This window comes from Sabethes cyaneus, chromosome 2 (assembly GCF_943734655.1).
Source record: "Sabethes cyaneus chromosome 2, idSabCyanKW18_F2, whole genome shotgun sequence".
Taxonomy (NCBI): Eukaryota; Metazoa; Arthropoda; class Insecta; order Diptera; family Culicidae; genus Sabethes; species Sabethes cyaneus.
In genome coordinates, this window is record NC_071354.1 from 196,005,127 (window position 1) to 196,019,986 (window position 14,860).

Consider the following 14,860-nt stretch of genomic DNA (forward strand, 5'->3'; position numbering starts at 1 on the left):
TATTTACGATGAATGAAACACATTTTATTTCGCATTTCAAATGTGTCCTTTAATTAGAATCGAACCTTGGTGCGTGTATCCCTGCATCATTCATTTGCTGGCGCTTTTGACATCTCAACCACAGCTACTGTAGATGAGTGGGTTGTAATCAGTCATACTTAAATCGTCGTTCGTAGTTCGTTTTAGAATTCAATTGGTTGAAAAAAGACAGCAGCAGTTAGGTGAAACAGAGCATGAGCAGTGGCCGTAAATAAGCAAAAACGAAGTCAGGTATAAGCATTTTATTAACATTTACGGTACGTTTTAAAGATTTGTCCTAAAGCTTGTAAGCAACATATTGTAACATTATATACGCAAATAGTGTTTTTAATAATGCTAATTTACGATAATGCTTAAACGCATTAGCAATGTTTATACAAAAGTTTTAACCATGCGAATTGCTGATATACCGCTGTCTGGTATTAGCGATGCCGAGCTACAGCCAATATGGGGTTATGCGTTAATGCTTGTGGTTACTTGGGGAGTTTAAACAGCATTAGGACTAAATTTAAAAGCCATTATGCCTGTAAAATGTTAAACCACACTACATTCGCTATAAACGGAAAGGAAACTTTTCCAAAATGTAAACAAGGGCGCCAGTATCTGTCAATTGACGGTATGATGATTTGGTCTATACCTGATATTAGAGTGACTATATAGTGGCGACAAGTCATCCCAAATGTATGCAATGCGGTTTTTCCAAGGTTTTTCTTTCTCTTTCCTGCATACGCGTTGGATTGGTCGTCTGCTCGATTGGAATGACACTGACAGATAATTATCATTCCAATTTTGACATTGTCGCCACTCTATATATCCTGCATTTTGCACCTTACCCACAGAGAACAGACATTCATCTTGGCCTCGCAACGTGTGTAAAAGCTCAGCCACCATTTTGAATGTATGTGGTAATGCCTCCGCTACGTGGCACTCACATCACTAATAGAAAGAGCTTTGGTTGTTAATATGTGTCAATACACATCAAAGCTATCGTCATATTTTCACCAAAGCATTTAACTTGTATTTAACAGTTGCTACAGCAACTAACGTATTGTTTACCCAAGCTGTCGAACTTGAAATAAAGGTAAACATTTAGCAACAATAGTAACTATTGTAGAATTCCTGTTTAATCCTTCGGAGAAACTGTGTTTCTGTATCGGTCACCAGCTATTGGCAATTTTGGCTAACAGGCTGAGAATAAACTGCGATTTTATCAGCCACCACCTTCGAGAGCAATGAATCGCAGCCAAACCGGCGCATCGGCGGATATCGTTGATGTGGTGCAGGTCTTCCGGTGTTTAAAGATGAAAAGTTCACTTTAGTACCACCGCGACGGGGTCATGCTGCATATAACGATGAAATGGAACGATGTAATGTTGAAAAACTCACAATACGGCCAAAATAACAGAAAATATTGAATTGCGCTGTTCAATTCGCTGTTTTCAATGTTTAGCCGTATTCAACAAATAACATAAACAAAATCGATCCGTTGCTACAACCGCTGCCAGGTTGCTACAGTAACTAAGATTAGAGTTGCCAGTATTTCCAATATGTAGATTATGACAAGAATATACAATAAATTTGGCAATGCGGATATTGGGCAACTGGCGCACACTAAGAGAGATGTCGCTAGTGTCTTGCTTAAAAGCTTACACACCATTTGCGAAATATTTTATATGAACATAATTGTCTGTTCTCTGTGCCTTACCGGACACCGCAGTCTAAAAGTGCGTCTGGCACAAAAAGTGCGACAATGCGAATGCTGTGAGTGAGAAAGAGAAAGAGTGACAACTACAATGTTGCTGTTTTCTTTTGTCATATTCATTGGCATTAGAATGGATTAATCCAGGTACAGCTGCAAAGCACAATAAATAAAGGTAACTCTCCGCTTTCGTTCAAAATATAGCGGTTTTTGAGTGTCTCGGGCTCGGCGCCTCTGTAATCTATACACTCTCTGTAAGCAGGACCGTGGATTTTTATGGTGGTTTTGAAGGTTTTAATAACTATTGTGTGTAGTTTGCTTTAAGCGTGTGTATTTTGTTTCACGTGCAGGAATGTCATGCTCATGCTCAGGGTTGCCACATGCACAGATTATTCTGCGAGGGGATGCGCTATGCTATCCCTTGCTAGGTATTTGACAGAGGATAACATCGCGCTTCCAAAACTGTCAACGCTTCCAAAAGTGTCAAATTTCAATGCAGTAACATATAGCGAAAAAAAACGAAAAAAGCAAAACATCGAGTTTCATTGTTCGATGTTGTACTCGCTGCTCTCGTTAATGGAGCATTCCCTTGTTATTCTGTGTTTAACAGATATTTGAAAGAAATCGCCTGTACAGAATCTGTATGCATAGATTACAGATTTGCGCCAAATTACACAGATTAAACAGATTTTTGAGTTTTTACATGAGAGTGTAAGAGACGGAAATAGTCAGCAAAATGACTTTCTATCTCTTTCACTCTCATTGTTTTGCATTGGACAGATTTTTGCACAGATATTTTTCTTCGCCGTACAGATTGTCAGATTTTTCCAACAAAAAACACAGAATTATATGTGGCATCCCTGCAGTCATGCTTTGTTTATACTTTATGATTATTTTATTATTCGATTCAGCTTGTGACCAGATACCAGACCGCAGGATAGCGAACCGTCATAGACGTGTTAAATTAGCGCTGAACCAAGAAATTTACGGAGTATTTTAAAGGTACGCATTTCTAAATCTTTTTGTAAAACTAACAAAGTAAAAATTCATTTGTAATTTGCTCTAATAATTGAGTCGCAAATTACTTTGATTCATGGTACGAAACATAACCTATTCCAGAGATGTGTTAACCGGGTGCTATTTTGCAGACATCTCGAAATGTACAAGTTAGAACAGGAATTCTCGCGAGCCAAAAATTCGAACAGAAATTCTAAAAAAGGTGACAAGAAAAATTACAGTAAAAGATGTAAGAAAAAACGGGCCACTGTACCATTACATCACGATGATAGCTCATCGTCTAAAGAAAAAAGTCGAAAAAAAATCCACAAGGTCGAAGAAAAAACTATCAACCACGTTGCAAATGGATATCCCATGGCTGAGAAGAAACTACCGCAAGAACGCAAACCGGCCAAAGTGAATGGAAAAACGTTTGAAAAATGTACGAAACCATCTAATGTTTCTCAGCAATATACGGAACAAAAAATTAGTACCGTTTCAAATGAAGACAAAAAAATGAAGCAAAATCCGGAAGTACAGAAAACAAGCTGTGCGGGTGCTCAAAAGTCAGTCATAAAAAGGAAGAACAAACACAGCACCAAAACTTCAAAAAAATTTAAAAAGGAGCATCTTCCGTTGTCAGAGTCCGACAGCGACGCAGATAATTACATTGATAAGTTTTTTGATGAACTTTCAGACGGCGAACAACCCGACTTGGTGGTGGAGTCCGGCTCTAGTTCAGCCGATTTAGATGAACTTTCCACCGAAACTGATTCGGAACCCAGCGAAGACCAACAAGGGAATGCAATGTCTCTGGAAGAGCTACTAAATTTCTACGGGAAATTTCAAGATAAACAAGCCAAACCAAATAAGAGCAATTTAAAATCAACTGGAAAACAATCCGTAAAAGCAGCGAAGACTGAAAAAGTGAAGAATAAGTTCAATCCGACTGTCACAAATCAATGGATTGAGGAAGATAACGATGTAGGTTTGGTGTACGGAGATTCGGATGAGGAGCACGCTTCTTCCAGCAAGGCACTGGTGCCGGTTGGAGATTCATTGTTGGAAACGTCCGAAGATGATGATGATTTTGTGCCTGGTGAGTCGCTGGACGATGAGGAATATTTAACCAGTGAAGATGAAATGGTAGGTTCCTAATTTTCCAGTGGACGACGGCTCAGTTCAATCGTGTTCTTGTACTTTTTTAGCTTTCGTTTGAAATGGAGGAAGACTCCGAATCGAATGAGGATTCTTTTAGTACAGAATACTCCAGCTTCGAGGATGGCAGCTTTTCGGGATCGGAGGATTATGATTTCGAGGAAGAGGAAAGTAGTGAGGAGGATGACGAAGACGATGAGTTTTCGTCTTATTGGAGTGATTCGTACAACAGTGAGGAGGATGGTGACTATTTGCCGTCTGAAGACGAGGATGATCTGTTCATCGGACGGGGCACGGCTAGGATATACGAGATTGATGATAACAATATTTCGTTCAATAGCGATATTGAATCGGCGCAAATTGTTGAGCTGCCAAGTGATGGGGATCGGAAACGTTCTGTAGCGACCGACAGCCAGTCCGAAGCGGATAAAGAAGAAGACTCGGAACTTTGTCCGGAATTGGTGCCAATTTATGATAATCGAGGAAGACTGATCGATAGTGCTGAAACACTTAAAGAGGACGGCAACGAAAAGGTGGGTGTACAACACCATAATGGTGGAAAGTAAAATTACTGTTGTTTGTTTTTAGGTGCCCGGAGGCAGTGCAGCTGATTTTATGAAGGTGGAAATGAATGCTGACATGCTCGATCCCGATAAAGACAGAGATTCTTCCGCAGACGGCGATGAAAACTCAGAGATGACAGATTCAATGTCAGAGCAGGAATCCGATTCAGAATTAGATGAATCAAAGTTGCTCAATCATCAATTTTATGATTCAATTGACATGCTAATGTCGCTGTTGGTGCTTAAAAGTACGCTTTTCTTCAGTGGACAATTGATAGTGCAACCGCTAGTTGGAAGTTTGGAGATTATGGGCTACCGGTTAAAACCAGGGGAATGTAAGCACGCGTTCGCAGCGCGGGGATTCCATTCCCTCAATTTGACCCCTCTTCCAAGTGGTGACGGTAGTCGCAATAAATCCCTGCACGATGTACTTCAACGTCTGGATAAGCATTTTATGGAGGCTGATTTGAAAGTTGTGAGTGAAACATTTGATCCGTCGAATTCGGTTCTCGTTCTACTTCAGTCAGACTGCAGCAATCGCCGCGCAGCGATAGTCGATAAGTATATGCCAGAGCTGGTTTTGTTCCCGAAAGCGTGGTCCTTGCAGAAAGGAGTCTTTTTCACCAGTGAGTATTTATTGAATGCGCAATTTCTGACTGAATACGTGCCAAAAAGCACCACACTCTTTGAAAGTGGGCCGGAATGGAATCAAATCCCCCTGGAGCAGTCCAGTAGAATAGTAGTTATTGGCGGAAAAGGAGCGGGAAAATCTACTCTCTGTCAGTATCTTGTAAATCGGGCCATTGGTAAATTTAAGAAAGCAGTGTTGATCGATTTAGACATTGGTCAACCGATTCAGCACATTCCGGAAACAATAAGCGTGACAATCGTCGATCAACCTCTGCTCGGACTTGCATGCTTCAATCCTATTGCACCGAAAAAATGTTGGTTGTTCGGTAGTCTAGATGTCGTTTCTTCGCCGATTATCTATATCCAAAACGTACGCCAATTGATTCGGTACTGTCACGAGCACCAAGCGGAGCTAGCCAACGTCCCTTGGATTGTTAACACTATGGGATACGTTAGCGGATTGGGCGACGAGCTGATGGCTGCTATTCTCCGGATATTAGCTCCCTCAGACGTTGTGCAGCTGGTTTTCACCACGAAAAATCCTTCGACACCAAATTTCCAAAATTCCTTCACCAGTGATGTCATCAATCAGTACAATTTCAAAATTCTGCATACTGAAGTGGAGGAGTTCTGTCAGGAGAAGGTCTCCTTCCGACACTGCCAATTGAACGTCGATAAATCGCGCAGAGGGTTTACTCTAGCGGCTCCAAATAGACGTAAGCTCATGCTACTCGTTCACCTTGCTGGGATTATGGACGATTGCCCCAGTGGATGGTTCAACGAGGTGCGCCCGCTATGCGCTCCACTCGATCAATTACAAGTGCTGATTACCAGGGAGGATCAAAGTCTTCCCGAACAATATCTGCCGGCGGTATTGAACGCATCGCTAGTATTTCTCTGTAGGAAAACCGATACGGGCAGTTTGTATGAGTGCTTGGGACTCGGTAGGTAGTATCAAACGTTTGAATAGCAGCAGTGTCTTATTGTTTGCTTGAAAATATTTGCAGGCATTGTTCGCGCCGTGGATAAGGATAAAAATGTGTTCCTCCTACCATCGCTAGCTTCACCGGAACAGCTAGCAGAGGTAACAGTGCTAGCCATCTGCAGCAGTAGTTTACCGAATGCGATACTTCTGCGACAGAGTCCCCGCGTTCAGGGGATTGTTCCCTACGTGCACAACGTTGGCTGAGTTTAACCTCTCATTCGACGACATTGTTAGCAAGTTTTTGTTGGTGCACCAGTGAAGGATGTGAGCGTTGACATGTGTAAGCTTTCCTATTTGTATGTATTTATTACAGGTGATATTTCATATAAAAAAGAATCTTTTTCTGTTAAATGAGTGCGAAAATATATAGAATATTACAATTTAGATATGTCCTTACAATAGTATATATTGCTTCGAAATTCTTTAATGAAGGTTTTTGTTAGTTGAGCTCTGTCAATTTAGAAAATAATGCTACACTGACAGTCGCACCAAAAATTCGAAAGCAATTTGCGTTTTTTCAAATGTGATTCAATAACTTAATAGGTTGATTAACAAAGTTTTTGGCATGCGTCGGTCCGGAAGTAGTAGCGATGATGAAAAAAAGCAAGGTGCTAAACTACTACCCTGTGGCATTCTACAAATATTCGAGAATTGTGCTGATATACTGAATTACATACAGTAAAGGTTTAATTGCAAGAGAATAACGCAGCACTTTAATTAGTTGCCTAATGTGGTTCAATGTTGTCGAACAGAAGACGTGTAATCTCGCCGGTAAGGAACGATTGAAAGAGTTGCTCGTCCCATCCACAGAAATGACGATCGGATTGAGTGCTGCAATTGTCGGAGATTTTATACTAATAAAAAATTTAAAAGTCTTTACATTGAAAAGCTCTAGAGTTTATGCAAACAGCTGTCAAACAGCCGTTGATTAATGAAGACGACGTTCCAATAATATTGCCGTCCTTCTACTTAAGACTAACAGCCCTATTCTGTATTTCGAACAAGTCTTTATTTCGTTCGACTTGCTTCGAACGAGATGTTTTGCCCATTTGATTTTGCTGGCGGAAATTTCGTTCGAAAGAACTTTCGTTCGAAATACCAAGTCGTTCGAAATATAGAATAGCGGTGTAAGTATGCAGCTACTCTGTTTAACATAGACCATTAGCGACTACATTAAGTATTCCGGTAGAAGCTATTTGTATAAAAACTTTCTACTGACCTATATTTTCCACTAAAACGCTTTGAAATCAGGAATAGAAAAAGGAATTTAAATTCCTTTTGCCGTTGCTCGTCATTACTATTCTCTACGAGCGTATTGATTTGATCGCGAAAAGTTTTATAATGATAATTCTCGATTCCACAGTAGTGGGACGGAAATAATCTCAACTGATTTGAACTGTTACTGATTAGCGAATAAAAAATTTCTCTTCAGCGTGGGAAAGACGTACCAGCAGTGGCGCATTTAGTCATAAAATTTTCAATTTTTGGTCTGAATACTACCCATACTCGCATTTGGGTTCCATATCGATTTTCACCGTTTTTGAGTTAAGTGAATACTGCCCGTAAAAGCAAAACTGTCCCAAATGGAAAAACGTGAAGTGTGGGAAAATGAGATTGAAAGTGTATATGTCATGCGTCATTATACAAGAATTATTTTACTTTATTCAAAAGAAAACATCACGTTACACTAGTAATGGAACTATCCACATAAATTTTGTTGTAAAATTAAACACATATTTTTTTCAAAATTTCGAAGATGGGACAGTTATGCTTTTATTTACAAGTGCAAGTTGCTAAATAAAAGCATGTATGTCCCATATTTTTTCAAATTTTTTTTAATACATAGTGGAAGATAGATCCTACGCCAAAGTATGTGCTACAGGAACGTCTCTATAATATTCCAGGATTTTAAGATCGTGATCATAGAAGGCCGTCGCGGTCTTGGGCATAGAGTCGTCAATGTTTTTCGAACCAGTAATGCTGGCTTCGTAATACACATTTTATAAATCCTGACCAAGGCTAAATCTCGAAGATATTCGAGATATAATATTTAAAAAGAGCAGCCTCGCAGTTAAATACTACAGCAAACTTGATGAAGTTCGAGCTTTGAACTTCAAGTACGCGCTTCTGTTGAGAAAACTACACAAGTTATTGTTTTGAAAACTTTTTAATCGAAATAGAAAATTAGTATAAAGGGCATCGTTCAATCAAAACGGAGAAAAAAGTTGTTCTGTTAAATACTCTCCCTGTCACCGCCGAAGAAAATTCTGCCTGTTAAAGTTTTGTCGATTAAGGAAAAATCGTGGTCGAATATTGAAATAGACTTCTAAACAAATATTACTATCATATTTCATGAGAATATCCCAAGTAACAATTTGGGTTTTATTACACCCTTATGATGGTATTCAAGACCAAAAATGGTTTTGAAGAACACCATAAAAGTACAATAAAACTCACATTGTTGCTTGGGATCATATTCTCAAAATCGAAAAAAATCCATATGGAACAGTTATGCTTTTATGGGCAGAATAAGGCTTATACAAATTTGAAAAAAAGTTTATGTCGACCCCCCCCCCCTCCTGAACTTTCTGATTCCTGCTATAGGTTACAGGCGACTATTGTGCTTAACCTTTAAATCCCGACGCCGAAAAGTGGGGTGCTTGAAATCAGACTTTTGGCTCCATTAACTTTAAATTTTATTCCATTTTAATTCGACTTGTTTTAAAAGAACCGAATTAGATTGAGGCATCAACAAACTAAACAATATATTAGTGAAATTTGGTACCGCTTTTGACGGAGATATTCCGAATTGCAGTTGGGTTATTTTTTGTTATCGTAGGTTACAATAAATTAGACACTCCGGAATATGAGCTTTCAGTGCTTTCGGGGCTCCAATTTGTCGTTTTATTCCGTAGTGTCCAAGAACTTACCCTAATTTTGGATGTTAGGGCCTAAAATTTCTATCTTTATCGAGTGCTGAACCATAGGGCATATTCTTTAAAATTTCTTTAACAATTGGTTTTTCATACTTAGCTTTTGTTATTTGCATTTTACAAGAAAACAATATTCTAGGCAATTATCAAAGCTCGCAAAATACACGTTTTTGCAGAGTACCTCCAACGAGTACCGTCAATCGGGGTAACTTGCAACAGCGGGGTAACATGCAACAACGCTATATCGATCCAATTTACAGTACTTTTTGATCAATTACTTTAATTTTCAATTTATATCAGTCACTCAATCTTGTTGTTAACAATTTAAAGAAACCTTAAACACTGTTATGTTGATTTTTTGCTGTTTTGGTGATTTTTAAAAAATCCCACAAGATGGTGTCAAATTCATACCCAGCTAGCATTTTCATATGTATAAAAAAGTAAAAAATCAGCATTACGTACAGATATACATGCTAAAGAAATCGTATTTCATGCGCAAAATTGACCTAACCGTGCTATTTTGGAGGCGATATACGTGATTACGAATAATTTTGAGCGTTACGACTATATAAGTATTTATATACGACTAGCTGACCCGACAAACTTCGTATTGCCACAAATTAACCTGTGTTGTACATAAATCATGAATCTCGGATGATCTTTGTCACAATCTCGAGTTTTGCAAGCCCCCCAGTGGGCGGCGCTTCCGACGGCGGGTCACCGGCAACACTTGCGACCGTCTCGTCCTGAATGATCTAGTGTTACTATAGATAGTTTTTGTGGTCTTGTATTGACTAATGTTTTATGGAAGAGTCTCGAATTTCTCGAGTTCGATTAGTTTTTGAGTTTCGCAAAAATTTCTGTTTTATTTGTATGAGAGTCCCCCTACCACAGGGGTGAGAGGTCTCTAACTATCGTAAAATAAATTCAAGACTCCAAAATCTCCCACATGCCAAATTTGGTTCCATTTGCTTGATTAGTTCTCAAGTTATAAGGAAATTTGAATTTCATTTGTATGGGAGCTCCCCTCTTAAAAGGGGAAAGGGTCGTAATTCACCGTAGAAAAAATTTCTGCCATCTAAAACTCCCACATGCCAAATTTGGTTCCATTTGATTGATTAGTTCTCGAGATAAGAGGAAATTTGCATTTCATTTATATGGAAGCCCACCCTCTTAAAGGGAAAATGGGCCATAACTCGCTTTCTAAAGAAGAGAGGGGTCTCAATTCACCATAGAAAAAAATCATGCGTCCAAAACCACTTACATGTCAAATTTGGTTCCATTTGCTTGATTAGTTCTCGAGTTATGAGGAAATTTGTTTTTCATTTGTATAGGCGCCCCCCCTCCCTCTTAAAGTGGGGAAATCCATAGAAAATATACCATAGAAAATATTCTTGCCTACAAAAACACCCACATGATAAATTTGGTTCCATTTGCTTGATTAGTTCTAGAGTTATGAGAAAATTTGTATTTCGTTTGTATGAGAGCCCCCCCTCTTAAAAAGGTAAGGGGTCCTAGTTCATCATAGAAAAAATGGTTGCCTCCAAAAACACCCACATGCCAAATATGGTTCCATTTGCTTGATTAGTTCTCGAATTATGAGGAAATTTGTATTTCATTTGTGTAGAAGCCCCCCCTCCTAAAGTGGGTAAGAGTCCCAGTTCATCATAGAAAAAAATTTTGTCTCCAAAAACACCCACGTGTCAAATTTGGTTCCATTTGCTTGATTACTTCTCGAGTTATGAGGAAATTTGTATTTCGTTTGTATAGGAGCCCCCCCTCTTAAAGTGGGGAGGGGTTCTAATTCACCATCGAAAATATTCATGCCCTAGAAAACTTTCACATGCCAAATTTGGTTCCATTTGCTTGATTAATTCTCGAGTTATGAGGAAATTTGCATATCATTTGTATAGGAGCCCCCCTTCCTAAAGTGGGGAGGGGTCCCAATTCATCATAGAAAAAAATTTTGTCTCCAAAAACACCCACGTGCCAAATTTTGTTCTATTTGCTTGATTAGTTCTCGAGTTATGATGAAATTTGTATTTCGTTTGTATAGGAGCCCCCCTTCTTAAAGTGGGGAGGGGTCCTTATTTACCATAGAAAATATTCTTGCCTCGAAAACCTTCGCATGCCAAATTTTGTTCCATTTGCTTGATTAGTTCTTCAGTTATGAGGAAATTTGTATTTCATGTGTATAAGATCCCCCCCTCCTAAAACGGGGAGGGGTCTTAATTCATCATAGAAAAAATTGTTGTCTCCAAAAACACCCACATGCCAAATTTGGTTCCATTTGCTTAATTACTTCTCGAGTTATGAGGAAAATTGTGTTTCTTTGGTACAGGAGCCCCCCCTCTTAAAGTGGGGAGGGGTCCTAATTTACTATAGAAAATATTCTTGCCCTCGAAAACCTTCACATGCCAAATTTGGTTCCATTTGCTTGATTAGTTCTCGAGTTATTAGGAAATTTGTATGGAGCCCCCCCTTTTAAAGAGGTGAGGAGTTATAATTCCCCTTATAAAGAGGGAAGGGGTCTCAATTTACCATAGAATAAATTCTTGTCACCGAAAACACCCACATGCCAAATTTTGTTCTATTTGCTTGATTAGTTGTCGAGTTATGCAGAAATTTGTGTTTCATTTGTATGGGAGCCCCCCTCTTAGTGGGGGGAGGGGTTTCTAACCATCACTAAAACCTTTCCTGGCCCCAAAACACCTCTACATGCATATTTTCATGCCGATTGGTTCAGTAGTTTTCGATTCTATAAGGAACATACGGACAGACAGACAGACAGACAGAAATCCTTCTTTATAGGTATAGATAATATCCGATTAAGCGCGAGTCGCTCCGTACTACTCTACGATTTTATGCTGAAAATCGTATGTATGTCAGTCATTATCATTATATACGACAGAAAATCAACTTGATCCCACTTTAACCAGCTTTAGTTACGATTTCGAGTTTGTTAGGAGATATTTACGATAGTTTTCGTACATTGATATACGAGTTGGTGCTAACTGGGTAGTCAATTTTTCGTTAGCAAAACGTTTGTGTCACCCACAGGCACTTCACATAAAAGAAGCCTAACATACATTTTTTATAATAAAATCAACAATAAGGAAACAAAATAATTGATTTATTATTACTAGTTTTGTTTATCTTACTAGTTACCACGTTATTCGTAAAATAAGCACTTAAACGGGGTAACTTGCAACAGCTGGTAGATATAAAAAGCTGTATTCCGTTATCTTCAAGAGGCACGTTATCATTTAATTTTGCATCAAACAATACTAAAGCACACCTGAAGAGTGTAAGATACTTTCGGTAAGTCGGAACAATGCCAGTTTTGAAGTAGGACTACTTCTTTGATTTCTATATTGGGGTGCACTTTAGAAAAACGAAAAGGGAACATGTAACGAAAAGTGGTTATAGTTTGCACGCTTATAACTCAGTCATCCGTCAATAGATTCTAAACGTATTGGTATCAAACGATTGGAAATTTTTCAAAAAATCCATTACAACACAGTAGATTACATGTTTCCCTAACAGACGTTTAATAATTGAGAAAATATGAGTCGAATATTTAATATTTTATTATTTGCATTTTTTTGCTTTCCCATCGCTTCCCTAGCACGGGTGACAGAAATATATACGAGATGAGCTATCAGCTATGGGTTAATCTTCCTTACCTTCTTCGATCACCGGTTTTCGTTGGAAACACATAGGCAAGCAGCTAGCTTGCGACACATCGGGCAGCCAGTTTTCGAGTCACATCCGTGGCATAGTTTTAAAGGTTGTATTTGAAACATTGTTTGCCTTTGCCTCGGTGCGCGTCATCAGTCGGTCACCGACTTTCGTTGGAGACACATCGGCAAGCACCTAGCTTGCGACTCATAACATCATAAACATTTGTCCGGTCAACAGTATTCCCACCATTAATCCACACACCAATAACCTATCTGATGGACGAAAGTAGACAATGGACACCACGAGTCAGAAATTTGAGAATTCGAGATTAACAAACGGACCTTTTCAGGTCCACCATTTAAATTAGCTGAAGAGTTGAAATTATAAATTTCTCACATGTAAGAACACAATCCTTTACCTTCCGTTACTCGCGCCAACTCCGATTTATAGGCATTCTAAAACGTAACAGAATTCACTCGAATACTAATGCCACTTGGTGAAAAACTTATGGAACTTTTTCCACCATTTGAAAGATCTTTGTCTGCGGATCAACTTTACTGAAAACAGTAATTTTATTTATTGCTAGATTCCCGAGAGATACCGAGATAAAGTCAACGGTTCACAGGCGTTGTACAAAATACAACAGCGCGAGTAAACCTTCCGTTACTGCGCAACTGGGGAATCTATTATATGAAATTCGTACAAAAATCACCGGCTTTGGCATTAGGAGACGAATTACTCTGCATTCGCAGTCCTACTTCAAGCCTGCGCCCGTGCCACTAGGCATGGACCCTTGTACTTTTTCTCTGGATATACTGAAAATGGCCAAAACGAAAATAACCTCACTGAGACCATCGACCAGCAATATGACAGTGTCTAATTACGATCACTCGTAACGTAATGAACATTCATATATTACGTAACCGAGATATCGATGATTTTTAACTCTCCCACTCCACTTCATGACGCGATTTTGCATAATGGATATTCGACGTGTAATGCGTTGTTACACAACTCCCGCTTCCCTAAATGCGTTACGTAATATGTGAATGGTCCTTAAAAAAGGTAGCTCTATCGGATTCAGGCAAGGAATATCAACTGCATGAATAATATAAAAAGTTATTTCTGTAATTTCCGCTCATAAATTTTTTTCACCAACGTGACATAGAGCATTTATGCGTATATTCATAGCAACAGCATAAAAATTGCAAGTCGGATTATCATTTGCATATTCAAGTCAAAAGAAACTCATACAAATCTTTAAATTCGCTCAATTTCCAAAAAAATATTGCTTGTTGCAAGTTACCCCGTTTAAGGGGTTACTAGTAACAAAGTAGTTAAAAAATTCTACAATAGCCAATATTGATCGCATATTTTTTCTCAATATGTGAAATTGTTCTACTTATCTACAGATAAGTTTTCACTTGCACTCATAGTTGAGAACTGCTGCAAGTTACCCCGTTTGACGGTACTATACACTTGTACGGAGTCCGCTTGTCCCCAACCGCCCAAATGAGAGTACGGCAAGCATACGTTTTAGGTGTTTCACGTTCGCGAAAGGCTCGATACACGTCCTTTTTTTGTGTTCGTAGATAGACACATGGTTTCTTCGGCAAAATTATGGAAAATAAGATAAACAAGTTTGCTAAAGAAATGATATTTTTATCTCTATCGAGTGCAGAGCTGTGGAGCTTTTTTTTTGGAAATTCTTTAAAAATAAGTTTGTCATACTTAGCCTATGTTGGTAGCATTTTACCAGAGTAAGGGTAAACGGGGTAACAACGCCCGCCGGGGTAAAACCGCCCACCATGGTTTTACAGGGCCTTGCTCAAATTGGTGTTAAATGTTGATGACAGTCATATTACTGAATGCGTACGCAATATTTTACAATATCTTGTACAGCAATATCGTATAAACTATCGGAGAAATAAATAAAAATAGATTTTTCGTTATAATCGTTTCGTTTTTTATAACTTTGTTCCCGCAGAACTTAGGGTTTATTTTCTTCAAAACGTTAAAACTTTCAGTAAATCCAACCCACATCGCTTCTCTGATCCTGTCTTCATCCGACAGTACCTAAATTAGATAACTGTTCATGCAGTTTTGTTGAAATAAATAGTGAAATGTGCAAATCGGTCATTTGGGGGTAAAACCGCCCACAACGAACGGCGCA

General features: G+C 38.8%; 1 protein-coding gene across 2 annotated transcripts; it reads left to right on the forward strand.

Moving 5' to 3' along the window:
• The first annotated feature begins 2,645 nt into the window (after positions 1–2,645).
• LOC128734287 (polynucleotide 5'-hydroxyl-kinase NOL9) lies at positions 2,646–6,423 on the forward strand. Of its 2 annotated transcripts, none has more exons than XM_053828391.1 (5): positions 2,646–2,740; positions 2,887–3,880; positions 3,943–4,425; positions 4,481–6,029; positions 6,093–6,423. In XM_053828391.1, the coding sequence occupies exons 2-5, from the start codon at positions 2,897–2,899 to the stop codon at positions 6,272–6,274; spliced, it is 3,198 nt and encodes a 1,065-aa protein (XP_053684366.1). In that variant the 5' UTR covers positions 2,646–2,740; positions 2,887–2,896; the 3' UTR covers positions 6,275–6,423. The 2 variants fall into 2 exon arrangements, with proteins under 2 accessions (XP_053684366.1, XP_053684367.1); XM_053828392.1 differs by having other exon boundaries at positions 2,659–2,740; positions 2,858–3,880.
• The last annotated feature ends 8,437 nt before the right edge of the window (positions 6,424–14,860 follow it).

Bases quoted from the DNA above. Each gene is read 5' to 3' on its own strand.
- LOC128734287 (XM_053828391.1), top strand. From the start codon at position 2,897: ATGTACAAGTTAGAACAGGAATTCTCGCGAGCCAAAAATTCGAACAGA. The intron at 4,426-4,480 runs GTGGGTGTACAA...GTTTGTTTTTAG, and splicing joins AAGAGGACGGCAACGAAAAG to GTGCCCGGAGGCAGTGCAGC. The intron at 6,030-6,092 runs GTAGGTAGTATC...AAATATTTGCAG, and splicing joins GTATGAGTGCTTGGGACTCG to GCATTGTTCGCGCCGTGGAT.